The sequence below is a fragment of the Canis aureus genome, chromosome 8 (assembly GCF_053574225.1).
Source record: "Canis aureus isolate CA01 chromosome 8, VMU_Caureus_v.1.0, whole genome shotgun sequence".
NCBI lineage: Eukaryota > Metazoa > Chordata > Mammalia > Carnivora > Canidae > Canis > Canis aureus.
In genome coordinates this window covers 66,725,336-66,738,701 of record NC_135618.1, presented here as the reverse complement: position 1 = coordinate 66,738,701, position 13,366 = coordinate 66,725,336, and the positions used below count along the sequence as shown (strand labels likewise).

The 13,366-nt window shown below is 44.3% G+C and overlaps 1 protein-coding gene across 1 annotated transcript in view; it reads right to left on the bottom strand.

Annotated features, from left to right (window-relative positions):
• Window positions 1–13,366, bottom strand: part of LMTK2 (lemur tyrosine kinase 2) — an 83,772-nt gene that overhangs the window by 3,901 nt on the left and 66,505 nt on the right. Inside the window, exons 10-13 of the mRNA XM_077907777.1 lie at window positions 9,423–9,572; window positions 4,784–7,766; window positions 1,374–1,506; window positions 867–1,109 (exon numbers count right to left, since the gene is read on the bottom strand). Of these exons, the coding sequence (XP_077763903.1) occupies window positions 867–1,109; window positions 1,374–1,506; window positions 4,784–7,766; window positions 9,423–9,572 (3,509 nt within the window). The remainder of the gene's footprint in view (window positions 1–866; window positions 1,110–1,373; window positions 1,507–4,783; window positions 7,767–9,422; window positions 9,573–13,366) is intronic.

Here is a 13,366-nt window from a genome sequence, read left to right as displayed (position 1 = left end):
GACAGCATCTGACCTGCGCTACAGAAAAAAGGAACTGAGAGTGTGGCTGCCCACCACCTGCTCCAGCTGCATAGCTTCCTGTGACAGCGGCACCTGCCAGACTCTGGCAGGCTTTCGCACACACATCTGCTAAGCTCGCACGCAGCTCAGTGTCAGCGCTTAGGGCACAGGAGAAAGTCAGTCCTGATCTCTGACAGATCTCTAAGTAATGGGCATTATCTAATCAGCACAATTCAACAGAGCACAAGCACAAATGAAAGCGCTTTATGTTTCATAGTTAGTATTTGAACGGCAAACTTCAAATCAAAAAATGTACCTATTAACATTTATCTTCCAATCTGGTTATGGGGAAAAAAGGATCCATATGTTTAGATAATAGCACTTCAAATGTGCCCTGCCTGTGACTTCCCACCTAGGCCTCTGCTATCACACAAGACCAAGACTTAATGGCAAAATCAATATTCCCAGGGAAGAGCCAGAGCACATTTGGGCTAAATCCCAAAATCTCGGGCCAAGTGTTTTTAAGAACAGCTTCTCTCTGGGGGAAAGAAGCGGGGAATGGGGGATGGGAGGAGGGGTTGTGGCAAAAGGGAAAAAAAGGAGAAAAGAAGGTGGCAGACATCCTGGAGCAAGTGCAGGGACCTGGAACCATGCTGCCACCAGGTCACCTAACCCAACAGGGTCACGCGGGGACACCTCAAGTAGCACTCAGCTTGTGGAGTGACAGAGTCCTACACGTGGATATGGCCCTGAGAGCACACTCTTAAGACTGTGAGAGCATTCTAAAGAATTTCTGTACAATCTACTCTGCAAACACTAAGAAGGTACCAAATGAACAAGCATTCAACACACAGCCCTCCTCTTACCTCCTTGCTCAATGTCTGAGTCCGTAAGATGAGTGAGGGAAAAGCTGGCGATGTTGGCAGGAGAGATGGAGAATCTGGAATACGGCGGGGTGTGAGGCCAGCTCTGTTCCGCGCTCCGGGGTGGCGGAGGTGGTGAAAAGTACTTGGATGTCTGAAGAGAAGGCTTGGAACTAAGAAGGTTACTTGTTGTCTTTGACATGAAAGGGTCCGGGGAAAAGTCATCATCCCATTCAAAGCCTCCACCTGAAAGTAAAAATAAAAACCAGTTCTCCTTTTATGACTTCATTATAAAGAACAGGAAGCGGGGGGTAGGGGGTGGGCAAGCACACAGGCATGTGCTGCTGACCAACCAAAATCAACTTGGGTCCGAAAAATGGCAGAGCTGCTTCCAGGGGTCGTAAGACAGTCATTTAAAGCAATCCATGATGTTAACCTCCAGAAAAATGCACCTTATTCACAATGCACTGTTTTTAGTTTCTTTTCAAACCCATCAATGAGGAGAAGTACCTTCTTCATCTGTTGAGCTTTCCGAATTTATGCACCTGCTCAGATAAGGAGAGCCTGAGGATGGTGCTGGGCTGTTCAGCTCGGGGCTGTGTGCATCCCCTCCGCAGTGTCCCAGCTCTTTGGTTGGGGTCTCCTGAAAAGCCAGAGAGAAATTCTCGTCAGCAAAGGCCCACTCCTGGGAGCCCCCTGCTGTAGGTGTGGCAGGATGGCACCATGTCTGACTAATGGAGGGGCTCGGGGCCTGGGAAAGCCACAGTAGGAACACACAGACAGACCTGCCTCTCCCACCGAAGCAACTCTGAAGCCCAGGCAGAATGCATGCAGCAGCTGCTGGAGGCCTCCGAAAAGTAAATAGTAGCAGGCAGGCTAGGGAAGCATGCCAGAACTCAAGGTACACCAGGGCAGCAGTGGATCTGCTGTCTTCCCATGGCCCCTGCCTCAACAGCTCCTGGCCTGGACCCAGCACAGCCTGACATCCAAAGTGGGCACTGGGATGGACAGAGAGAGCTCCAGAAGCCCTTTGGTTCTGGTTCTGAAGCAGGCACGGGGTCTTCTGACACTCGGGAACTGGTGGGGGGTGGGATAGAACTCCAGACTTTCCCCCTCCATTCTCTTGCTCCCTAGCCTCCAGCAGTCCCAGGATGACAGACACCTATATGCTGAGGGAAGTGACCTCCCTCTCCCCCTGGAGGAGTGGAAATCCCAAGACAGTGAGAAGAAGCCTGCTGCTTGTCTTCCTTTCTGTCCAGCCACTGCACCAGCTGTTTAGCTGGAAAGGGGGGGGGAGGGCAGGCCAAGACATGGGAAAGTACCAGGGATCCCATGGTGAGGGAGGAGCTCAGGAAAGTGACCCCATCAAGTTCATGAGCTCCTGCCTTACCTCTGACCTGAGCATGGTAGAGCTGACTCTCAACAGCACAGCAAAGCTCTAAGAACTGAATTGCCGGGCGGCCACTGCCAAGATCCATCCTGGCCAGCAGGGGGCACGTACAGAGCCCAGATTCAAACAGTACAACAAGGGGGGACCTCACCCACAGAAAGACCGGGAACTTGTGACCTAAATCCCAATGGGCCAATGCCTGCTAGAACAAAACTATCAGCATTCTCCTTAGACTCTAAACAAGACACAGAGTCACGGAACACACAATGGATACAGTCTAAAATCAGTCTACATACAAAGAATCAGGAAAACTTCAATTCCCAGGGAAGAAGAAAATCAAGAAATGCCAGTGTCAAAGTGACACACATGCTGGGGTTCTCTGAAAAGGGTTATTATGAAAATGTTCCTACAAGCAAGGGCAAATGTTCTTGACATGAACGTAAATAGACAAAAGTCTCGGCAAAAGAAGATAAAAATGACAGCAAAATGCAAATTTTAAAAGAGAAAAATACAGTAGCTGAAACCTAAAAACCCCATGGATAGACTCAATATCAGAATGGAGATGACAGAGAGTTTGAAGGAGATTAATAGAAATGATCCAATCTGAACAACAATGAAAACTGAAGAGCGTGCCAATGGGTCATACACAGCAATCTGACACTGGAGCACAGCAAAAGAAAGCATTTGGGAAAATAATGGCTGAAAAGTTCTTGAATTTGTTGAAAGATATAAAACTACAGTTTCAAGATGTTCAGCAAATTTGAAACGGGGTAAACTCAAGGAAATCCATGCCCATAATCAAACTGCTAAGAAGAGAAAGAAATTTCGCAAAGAAAAATATCTTGACAGCAATTAGACATAATACCAAGAGAACTGTCAACTCAGAATTCTATATTCAGAGAAAATATCCTTAAGGAATGAGGGGAACTAAGATAATCCGTTGTCAGTAGGTTTGATTTAAAAAAAGAAAAACCTTCTTCAAACAGAAGGGAAATGATACCAAAAGAATCCTGGAACATCAAAAATGAAAAGAGAGAAACGGTAGGGACTGTCTGGGTAAATAGAACCTTATTTGTCTCCTCTCGAGTTTCTTAAAATATATTTGATAACTGGGAGTAAAATGCAGAGCACCATCTGATGGGGCTTTGGCGTCTGTGAGCGGAATACACCAGATAATGGTAATAAGGTTTCTGCATTCCACCTGAAATGGTGGAGTGCTGACTCTAAGTAGACTGTAAAAAGTGTAGTATAATCCCCAAAACCACTATAGAAACTACACTCACAGAAGATACATAATAAAAATGCAATAAATTAAAAGGTAACACTAAAAAATGCTTAAATTACCACAAAGAAGACAGGAAGGAGGAAACAAGAACCAGAGGAATAGAAACAGTGAACAAAATGCCAAAATTCAAACAAGACTAATTTTACTGAATGTAAAGGGCCTAAAACCATCAATTAAAAGATAATTTTTTTGAGAATAGATTTAAAAATCTCTTTGCTATTCACAAGAAACTGATGTTGAACATAAAGATATACGATTGAAAGTACAAAGGCGAAGAAAGATATCTCATGCAAATACCAATCAAGAGAAAGCTGGAGAGGCTAAATGACTGTCAGACAAAGGAATACAGAAGGACATTACATAACGATAAACAGGTCAGTTCAATCTTTTCAAGAAGATCTAGGGATCTTAAATGTGCATACAGCTAACAACAGAGCCATATAACAGAGGAAGCACAAACAAACAGAAATGGAGAGTTCAAATCCACAACTGCAGTTGGAGACTTCACTTCTCTTTCTCGCCACGGGAAGAACTCGCAGCACACAAAAAAATCAGCAGCCGTGTAGAAGAGCTGGACACTACCAACCATCCAGACCTAACCGACTGGCACGTTTTTTCAGGTACACACAGAACATTCACCAAGACAGACCATGGCCTGCCTCAGAAACAAACCCCTGTAAGTTCAGAGGAACCGAAACCATACCAAACATGTGCTCTGACTGTAACAGACTTAGCCTACAAGTCACTTAACAGATATAAGAAAATCTCCAGCCCTAGATTGTAAAGAGGCTGAAGTCGGAGCTCACGGAGCAGTTCTCAACAGGCACAGGAGGGTGGGAAGGCTGCAGACTCCACCACTGCCTGGTCCCAACCCACAGAGACGGAGATAGCCAGCACCCCTGGGGCTGCCTGTGAGCCATGGACTATTCGTTGGCACCTGTGTGCTGGCTATTGCTGCCTACTGCTGGATTATAGAAATCTGGTCTGTAAAAGGGAACTAATTTCAGTAGGACTCTGCCAGGAGACCTAGAAGGGGCATCCACGTCTCCTTCCCTTAACAGGAGTTCCCTGTCCAAAATGCATTTCTGCATATTCTTGGAACTATAACCAACCCCAAATTCTTATTTATGAGGAATCATAAACTAGTTGGTGGCCTCGAAACTGCAATCAGGAAAACAAAGCACCCTCTATTTCCTAACACACCTTGGAATTTCCTAATATGGCAGTTTAGAAGTTAACAGGTACCTGGTCAAACAGATAGACTGTGACATCGTCAAAGAATGTCACTGCCTTCTTTTCTTTTTTCCAGTCATCTGGGAGCTGCTCAATGGCAACAGTGGCTGAGGGTTTCAACAGGCTCCGTAAGTGCCGCCCATCCTCATTGCTGAGAATCACAGGCACAGGGTGCTCAGTCTCATCCTCTGACTCGGAGCTGAGGCTGTGCAGGTTGAACGCCCGCAGGTCCTCGTCGGAGTCGTCACTGTTCTCATCTTCCTCGTCTGCGTCAATGCCATCCTCAGAGAGGTCAAGCATCCCTGACACACCAAGTTTCCCCAGGTATTTCCCTTCAATATCTGGCTCCTTCAACTTGGGGCCCTCGGCATGGCCACACAAGGACTTCTCCACTGTCAGGTCTGATGGGCTGCCAGAGCAGAGGGTGGAATTTGTGAAGGCGAGGAGCTCGTTGGTGTTGGTTCCAGTGGAGGTGAGTGTGCAGGGGCACTCCTCTTGAGCCTCAAAGTCATCGCCACTGCTCAGCTCAGAGTTCAACATACTCAAGGGACTGCCAGCCTTGTCTTCAGAAGCAGGTGTCTGCTTGGAAACATCAGTTGGTGCTGCGTCCAAGGTTTCTCTAGACTTCAGGTGACTGGGATCTTGTGAGGCAGGGAGACAACTTTGGTCTGGCTGGCAATGGTTGGTTTCCAGGCAACTGTCCTTGATGCCATGACTGTGCTCTGGAATGACTGACTCAGGCAGGGGAGGATCCGTCACCAATACCAAGGGTGAGGCTGGGGGTCCTGGGACCCCCTCAGACTTCTTATCGGGCTCAGAGTCATTATCTGAGAAGTAAGCAGAGTCTCGGTATGAGCTCTGAGAGCCAGGTGCAAAAGTCTGCGAGGTCACTTCTGTACCTCTGTGGCCATCAGCTGCATCTGAGATGACGATGACCGGTTTGGGAGGCAAACTACCATGACTGTCATTGCCCACTGTGGCAGCCTCTGAGGCGGAGGTGCCGTCGGGAGCAGGGTGCAGAGTCCACTCAGGGGACTCTAAGTTCTCTGTCTCGTAGCCACTGTCTGCAGGCTTATCAGGGGGCAAGAGTTTCTGAGGTGTGTGAGAGCTTAAAGAACCCAGTAAGGCTTCATGGACATCCACTGAATCCAGAGAGTCTGGGGTCTCCACAGACTGTTCTGAAGTTGGAATGGGTGTTGACAAGCTGTCTTCTAAAAGGCTGTCTTGACTGGTCGAGTCCGACGAGAGGGCAGACACCAAGCCCCCCTCTTTTGTGGCATCTTTACAATGCAGCTGACTCAAAGTCTCCACAGCTTCCACGTTTTTCTCCAGCAGGCTATTACTGTGATGGTCTTCTGAAAGCGTCTGGTTTTGTAAGTTTTGTCTCAATTCTGGAAGACTACTTCCTATACTCACCTTATTGGCAAAAACGTCATTAACAAGAACTGAGTCACTTTTGGTCAGTCTCAAGGCCTCCTGACTTTGGTGGGTCAGGTCGTGAGACCTGTTGCCAATGCCACATGTTTTGGCATCAGTGGAGGGAATTACAACTGTGATGGTGACAGAGTCTGGTTTGATTTCCTGGCAGAGACAGTCTTCATGGATACTGACATCTGGGTACGTGGGTTCTCCCTGCTTCAGGAGCGGATCTGGAGGTACATGATGAGGTGTTCCTTCTGTTTCAAGAGAGGTAGGAGGTACCTGCACTTCCGGGGAAGACTGTGGTGAGGTGTTTAAAGTGTTGTCCTTGAACACACCACTTGTGTCTTCACCCTTTGTGCTTAGGTTTTCCTGCAACAAAGAAAAGCCTGGTTTATTTTCAGCAAACTTAACTTCAAGATCTAAAGAATTTCTACGTGGAGTTTCTAATATTGTTTCAGTGAAACCAGCATTTTTAAGTTCTGTTTGAAGATCATTTACATGTTCTTTGCTAGACAATGAGTCTTTTAGTAAGTTTTTCTCTTGAAGAAATAAAAAGTTTTCTGACAATTCTTGAACAGTCAGTGGATCAAAATTATCTTGGTGCAAAAGGTTTTCTGATAAGCAAAGAGGCTCGCAGTCAAAAAGCTTACGGGGCTTTTCTTTCTCAAAGTGGCACGCTGTTACTGACTCTCTGGAGGCATCCAGACTTGAACTTAAAGTGGTCGGCTTCAAGTCCGTTTGAACTCCGTTTAGTTCCATTAAATCAAATATTTTTTGGTGACTGGGTAGATCCTCTGATTTGTCCAGATCATTAAATATACTGTTGAAAGGGCTCTCAGGACCCCTGGTAACATGTATGTCCTCAGGTATGCTGGAATCTTTGGGGTCTGTACTGCTTTGGAAGAAATCTTCATCTGTACTCGACTCTTCAAATTCAAGATTCCTGAGTGTCAGAAACTGGGACGTCTCATCACTTATCTTCTCTGGGTTATCCATCTCAGTTGTGAGCAGTGCCGGCGGGTAATCAAGCTCCAAGTTGCTACCACTTTTTTCTTCCAACTGGATGTAATAGTCGCTTCCAACAGAAAGGTTGTGGGCATCAAAAACAGGAACCACTCCGGGGGCCCCACGGGGGACATCCTGGCCACTGTCGTCTTGTTTCCCTGGTCCAGGATCTGAAAGTGAACTCTCAAAAACCTCAACTGGAAAGAAGATGCTTGTGTAGGACAAGGCTTCATCTGCGGGGCCCCGACCATGCTCGTCAAAGTGGTCATGCTTAGCTGCCTCCCACACATACTCAAAGCTCAGGCCCTGGCTGGTCTCAGTTACAGTGAGGACTTCCTCCATCTCTCGACCAAGCCGATCTCTGGCAAAATGGTCGAGAATTGGGAATGCAGCATTACTTGAAGTGTCTCTGTTATTTGTATTTGGTTTAAGAGCATTCCACTGTTGTTCAAAGTCAACTTCTGAATCCCTTTGGCTTTGCATCCGTAGGTAAGTGAGCAATCTATGCACGTCCTCAGCTGCTGGTCTCTTGTCTGGTGACAGCCAGCAGAACTGTAAAACTTCATACCTAAGTGACAATGGAGAGGTAATTAATGGACTGATGAAAAACTGCTTTAAAATAAGAAAGGGCGGCACCTGCGTAGCTCAGTGGTTGAGCATCTGCCTTTGTCTCGGGATGTGATCCCAGGGTCCTGGGATCCTGGGACTGAGTGCCTTATCAGGCTCCCTGCAGGAAGCCTGCTTCTTCCTCTGCCTATGTGTCTTTCATGAATAAATAAATAAATAAAAATTTAAAAAATAAATAAATGATTAAAAAATAAAATAAGGACTTCACAAGGACTCCTAAGCCAACTCAACACCTCAAAAGTTTCCATGCTATAATCACTGTCAACCACATGAAGGAGCTCAGTTCATGGTGAAAGAGGAAATGAAGAAATATAAAAATGTGGCCTACTAGTGTTTTGTGTTCCAGGACATTTCACAGAATCAGTGTCTGTCATTTGTTCTGGTGTTTATCCAGTGACTTAGCCCCAGAATTTAGAAATAGTTTTAACATGATCTCCTCTTTAAAAAATTACCACACATGTTCTGTGTAGTAAAGAACACACTTGTCTTACATTTTCAGATTTACTTCATTTTGTAAGAATTCTCAGAGACAAATGCTGTTGTAACTAATCTCTCACTATTTCCCCCAATAAAAAGTAACACTGTGATCTTATGTAGCACATGGTTTCCTTAGATCAGAGAAGAGGCCCAAAGTGGAGAGAAGCAGTAGAAAACAAAGTCCACAGAGGCAGCAACCAGGAGCTAGGTCTTCCAGGAGTTGACTGAAAACAGCCACACCTTGTTTTTAAAAAAACGATTTTATTTATTTGAGAGAGTGAGCACGAGCGAGGAGAGAGAGAGAATGAGCAGAGGGAGAGGGAGAAGACAACTCCCTGCTGAGCAGAGCCTAATGCAGGAAGACCCCAGGACCTGGGATCATGACCTGAACAGACACTTAAACAAATGAGCCACCCAGGTGCCCCACAGCCAACATCTTAAGCTGGTGCCGTGAACAGCAAGGAAGACAAAGATTTAATACTTCAAAGTATTAAGTGTATAGAGTACATTTAGAGGACATTAGGTTCCATTAATCTGGATGAAAGGGTTCTCGCTGAAAGGGGAGCTGAGCCAAGCCTAAGTGCAGGGGATTGCCATGCTTCAGAGGCAGTGCATGCTGGGCACACAGTGGTTTAGAGGCTTAGAAAGAGGTGAACCTGATTCTAATTGGCAATAAAGAATTGGTCCAAAGACTCATAAGAAATAAATATATTTTGCAAATGTCACGTATATTATGCAAATTAGCTTCTCCTGCCTATTTAAATATTATCATTTCTATGTTGTCTCTTTTCTTACATATTAGGTATCACTTACAAAAACAGTTTCATTTTAAAACAATTCCACAATAGAAAACTCCCTTCATACTGACTTCCCTAATTAGTTCAGACTTCACACTTTTTTCTTACTGCATATAATTCATAACTTCCTACCTGTCCTATACATTTTTTTTTAAATGTTAAATTTTAAAAATTGATGTTCATCTAAAATCCTTTGTGAATAATATACAAATGACTGCTTTTTGTAACATTTACTGTTTAAAAACAGGGAATATATAACTGACACCCACAGAAAGATTTCCTTATCTTTTGAAGACAATAAAATATAAAATTGGGTTACCTACCATCTGTCGGAATAAGGCTGCTCCAGCTGGGGCTTAGGGAGTTTTGTGTCTCTCTCTCGAATCACCTGATTGAGAACATCTAAGTTGGAAAGGTTGGAATAAGGCTGAGCAGCATTATCAAAAAGCTCCCAAAGTGTCACACCCAAGGACCTGTGGAAAAAAGAGAAGTTATTTCTTCCTCTATTTATTTGTTTGTTTGTTTATTTTCTTCCTTTCTTTAGATGTCAAATTTTTTAGCACCAACACTTCTATTTGTACACTCATTAGGGGCTTTAAGAACAAGGTGTATACTGAAAAGGTTATTAAAGACAGCTCTTTAACATGATTTTTAAAAAGAGGCATTGTCTATAAAACAAGGACAAGTATGCCTCCTATTTATGACTGAGTACTCTAGAAGTTTGGCCAATGCAAAAAGAAAAAAAATTGAACAGATAACAGGCATAATTATAGAGAGCAGCTAATATAATTATCATAGAGAGGAGCTAACGTAACTGTCAACTTTGAAACTCAAGAAATTATTTGAAAGATCATTAGAATTATTTCAGAGTTCAACGAAGTGGGGAGATACAAGATAAACAGCCTGAGGTGGACAAAAAAATCCCATTCACCTAATGGTAGTAAACACCAGAAAATATCTAAAGCAAACTTTTAGATAATTAAATAATCTCTTCTTTGGTGGGTCCACACATTTTTTGTTGCAATGATTCCATAGCGCCATTTGTCACTATGATAGAGAGATTTCTTGCCATCATTCTGCCACCTACTTGTGTGCCAGAAGAGGCCATCCACTGAGCCTCTCAATGTCTCTAGGGACACGGCTGTTACCACAGTTGGGCAGGAGTGCCCCTTCCCAGTGCCAACTCCCCATGTGTGTTTGTCTCTCTCTCTGTGAGTGCTCTGTCGTCATGGAAACGGTCTCCGTGGCTCAGTCCCAGGTACCAGCCTTCCGTTGTGTACTAGCATCTCCTAGTCACTGCTCTGGCTCCTAAACCTGACTGTCCACCTGTGTCATCTGGGAATACAGAGCTACATACGACCTGCTCCCAAGGACTTGCAGTTGGTAGATCAGGTGTGGCCAAGAAACTGTACTTTAAAAGTTCCCTAGTGATTCTGGCATCCAGCCAGGTTTGGGTATTGATGGTTTACATGACTTGGCTCGGTAACTCCAGAATTCTTGTTTGAATAAGCTGTACTGAATAAACCAGTCTGTTATTTGACATTGTATTAGTGCAACATAACTTAGAGTTCATTTCTCTAAACTTCATAAATCAGTGAAAAAAATCAGCATATTCAGTATCTAAGTTGAGAGACCACCTCTATCAGAGGAAATAAACAGACCCAAATTTCACAACTCCATTCAAGAAAGAAAAGACATCTTCTCCCTGGCGCAGATTTGTCAGAGGCAGAGGGCCATCCTGGATACAAAAGAAGTTTAAGACATTATTGAAGCCTTAAAAAGGGAGTTTACAATTTAACTGAGGAAAATAAGAAAATCACATGGAACACTAAAGACCACATAATGAATGGCACAATGAGTGTTATTGCTGCCATGCTTGGTGTGACCTTGGGCATTTAACTAACAACCTGCCTCAGTATCTCCAAAGCCCTGTTTTAATTCCTTTCCCTCCCCAAAAAGGCCTATTCCCAGACTAAAACCCTGTCCAGCCCCAGCCCACTCTGTTCTTCAGAGAACACGAAGCACAGGCTTTCTCAACTCCCCACTTCCCCAATTCTAGCATCTCTGTACACACCCTTCCCATTCCTCAGGCCACAGAGAAGGATGAGATACATCTCCTCCTCAAAATCTGTCCCTGCCCTGTAGCTCTCTACTCCATGTGGTGTCCTGCCACCAATTACTGCCTCTGATCCCTGGCTATTCAATTCTTCCCCTTGTACTGGCTCCTGGGTCCTGGAGTCCCACCAGCCTCTCCCTCCTGGAGTTACCTTCTCTTCCACCAAACTATGCCCCTCTCATTTACCCCTGGTACAGGGTAGGTGGCTCTTGCCTTGGGCTGCAGTTGGCCCTACTGCCAGCCCTACCTCCAGATACTTCTCAAAGTGTCAGCAACAAGGGGTGGGAACACAAGCTAAACTCTGTCTCTGGGAACACAGGCTAAGCTTTCTGGCTCAACACCCTGCTAGGAACAGTGAAAATATGGATGAAGCATAAAAAGTATCTTTTTAAAGGCATCAAAGACAGGAAAGCAGGGACTTGCCAGGAAAATCTCTAGAACTTGAAGATGTAAGGAGAACACTAAAACTACCTCTGAGCTGGTGCCTTTGCTAAAGCACAGAAGTTGGGCTTTTGCAGTTTCTGTTTACAAGGCAATGCAGGTGGTAGCGGAGGTAAATAGGCCAAAGCCCTGGGTCTGCCCAAGCTAGGGGGAATCACAGAGAGACTTCCTCACAGCGAGATTAAGCCTGCCCCCTGCATCCCTCCAGGAGTCTGAAAGGCAAACTGACTCGGCACTGAGGAGCTGTGAGTTAGTGTACATGTGTATGCATGTTTGAGTGTGTGTGTGTGTGTCGGGGGCACACTGGCCCCTAACAAGCTGTAACCACAGAGCTGGCCATTGACTGTATTTGCGGACTGAATTCACATGACCTGGGTGGTCAAAAACCTTGAGCTGAATACATGAAGCCCTGTAGTAGTAGAGCTCCCTTACACAGCAGGATACTCCCCAGTATCCGACACAAGCAGGTAAATGTGGATCCTCTCTGGAGGAATGCTCCCCAACTCTAGGTTTCCAAGATCCTCACCCCAAGGAAACAAGGCACCATCAAGAATCAGCAAGATCAACTCCACCAAGACCTCAGATACAGGAATCATCTGACGCAGATCATAATCCAATCGTTTTAAAAATGCTGGGGCATGTTTTAAAACACCAAATAGAATTCCTAAAACTGAAAAATCAATAGCTGGACTATATAAAACTTAATAGAGAGATTTAACAGAAGAATAGACACAGCTGAAGAGAGAATTTTTAAAAAGAGAAAGAATTAGTGGCTGGAACACAGGTCTCAAAATTATCTAGAGTGTGGCACAGAGAGTCAAAGAGACAGAATATATAAAGGAGAGCTTAAGAGACAGAAGGCAGAGCAGGAAAGGATAGCACACATCTAAACAGACTTTCTAAAAGAGAGAAAGGGAGCAGAGGCAGTATCTGAAGAGGGTAAGGGCTGAGAACACCACCAACCTAAGGTCTGGGAAGCCAAATAAATCCCGAGCAGAAAAACATAAGAAATCCACACCCATACACGTCATAGTGAAACTACAAAAAATGAAAGACAAAGAGAAGAATTTAAAAGCAGCCAGAGAGAAAAGATCACATTACCTTCAAAGAGCTTAGGTAGACTTACAGCTGACTTCTCAATAGCAACAATGGAAGCCAGAAGACAGTAGAATGATCTCTTCAATATGCTGAGAGAAAGTAACTGTCCCCAAGTAAAAATAGACTTCAAAAATGAAGATAAAATAAAGGTATGTTTAGATCTACAAAAAACTGAGAGTCTGTTACCAGCAGGCCCTCACTCTAGGAAATTCTGAAGGACATACTTCAGACAAAGAAGGATGATCACAGATGGAAATGTCTGAGATTAAAAAAAAAAAAAAAAAAGAATGAGGAGCAAAGTGATTTAATTATGTGGATAAACCTGAACAAAAAATGCTAAAAAATAATAACGATGTCTTGTGAAGGTAAAAGAAAAAAATACCCAACAATAAGATATAATTGTGTATACGTGTGTGTGCAAGTGCATGTGTGTGTGCACGCATGCACGTGTGTGGTATATGGTTAAACCAAGTTAAGCATGTTAAAGTATCCTGAGATCCTTGTATTGATCAGACAGAGGATCAAAATATGAACTAAAATGAGACTAAAATAAGTGGAATATACATGTTATAACTTCTAGGGCAACCTTTAATAAAAGTACAGGAGTATCAT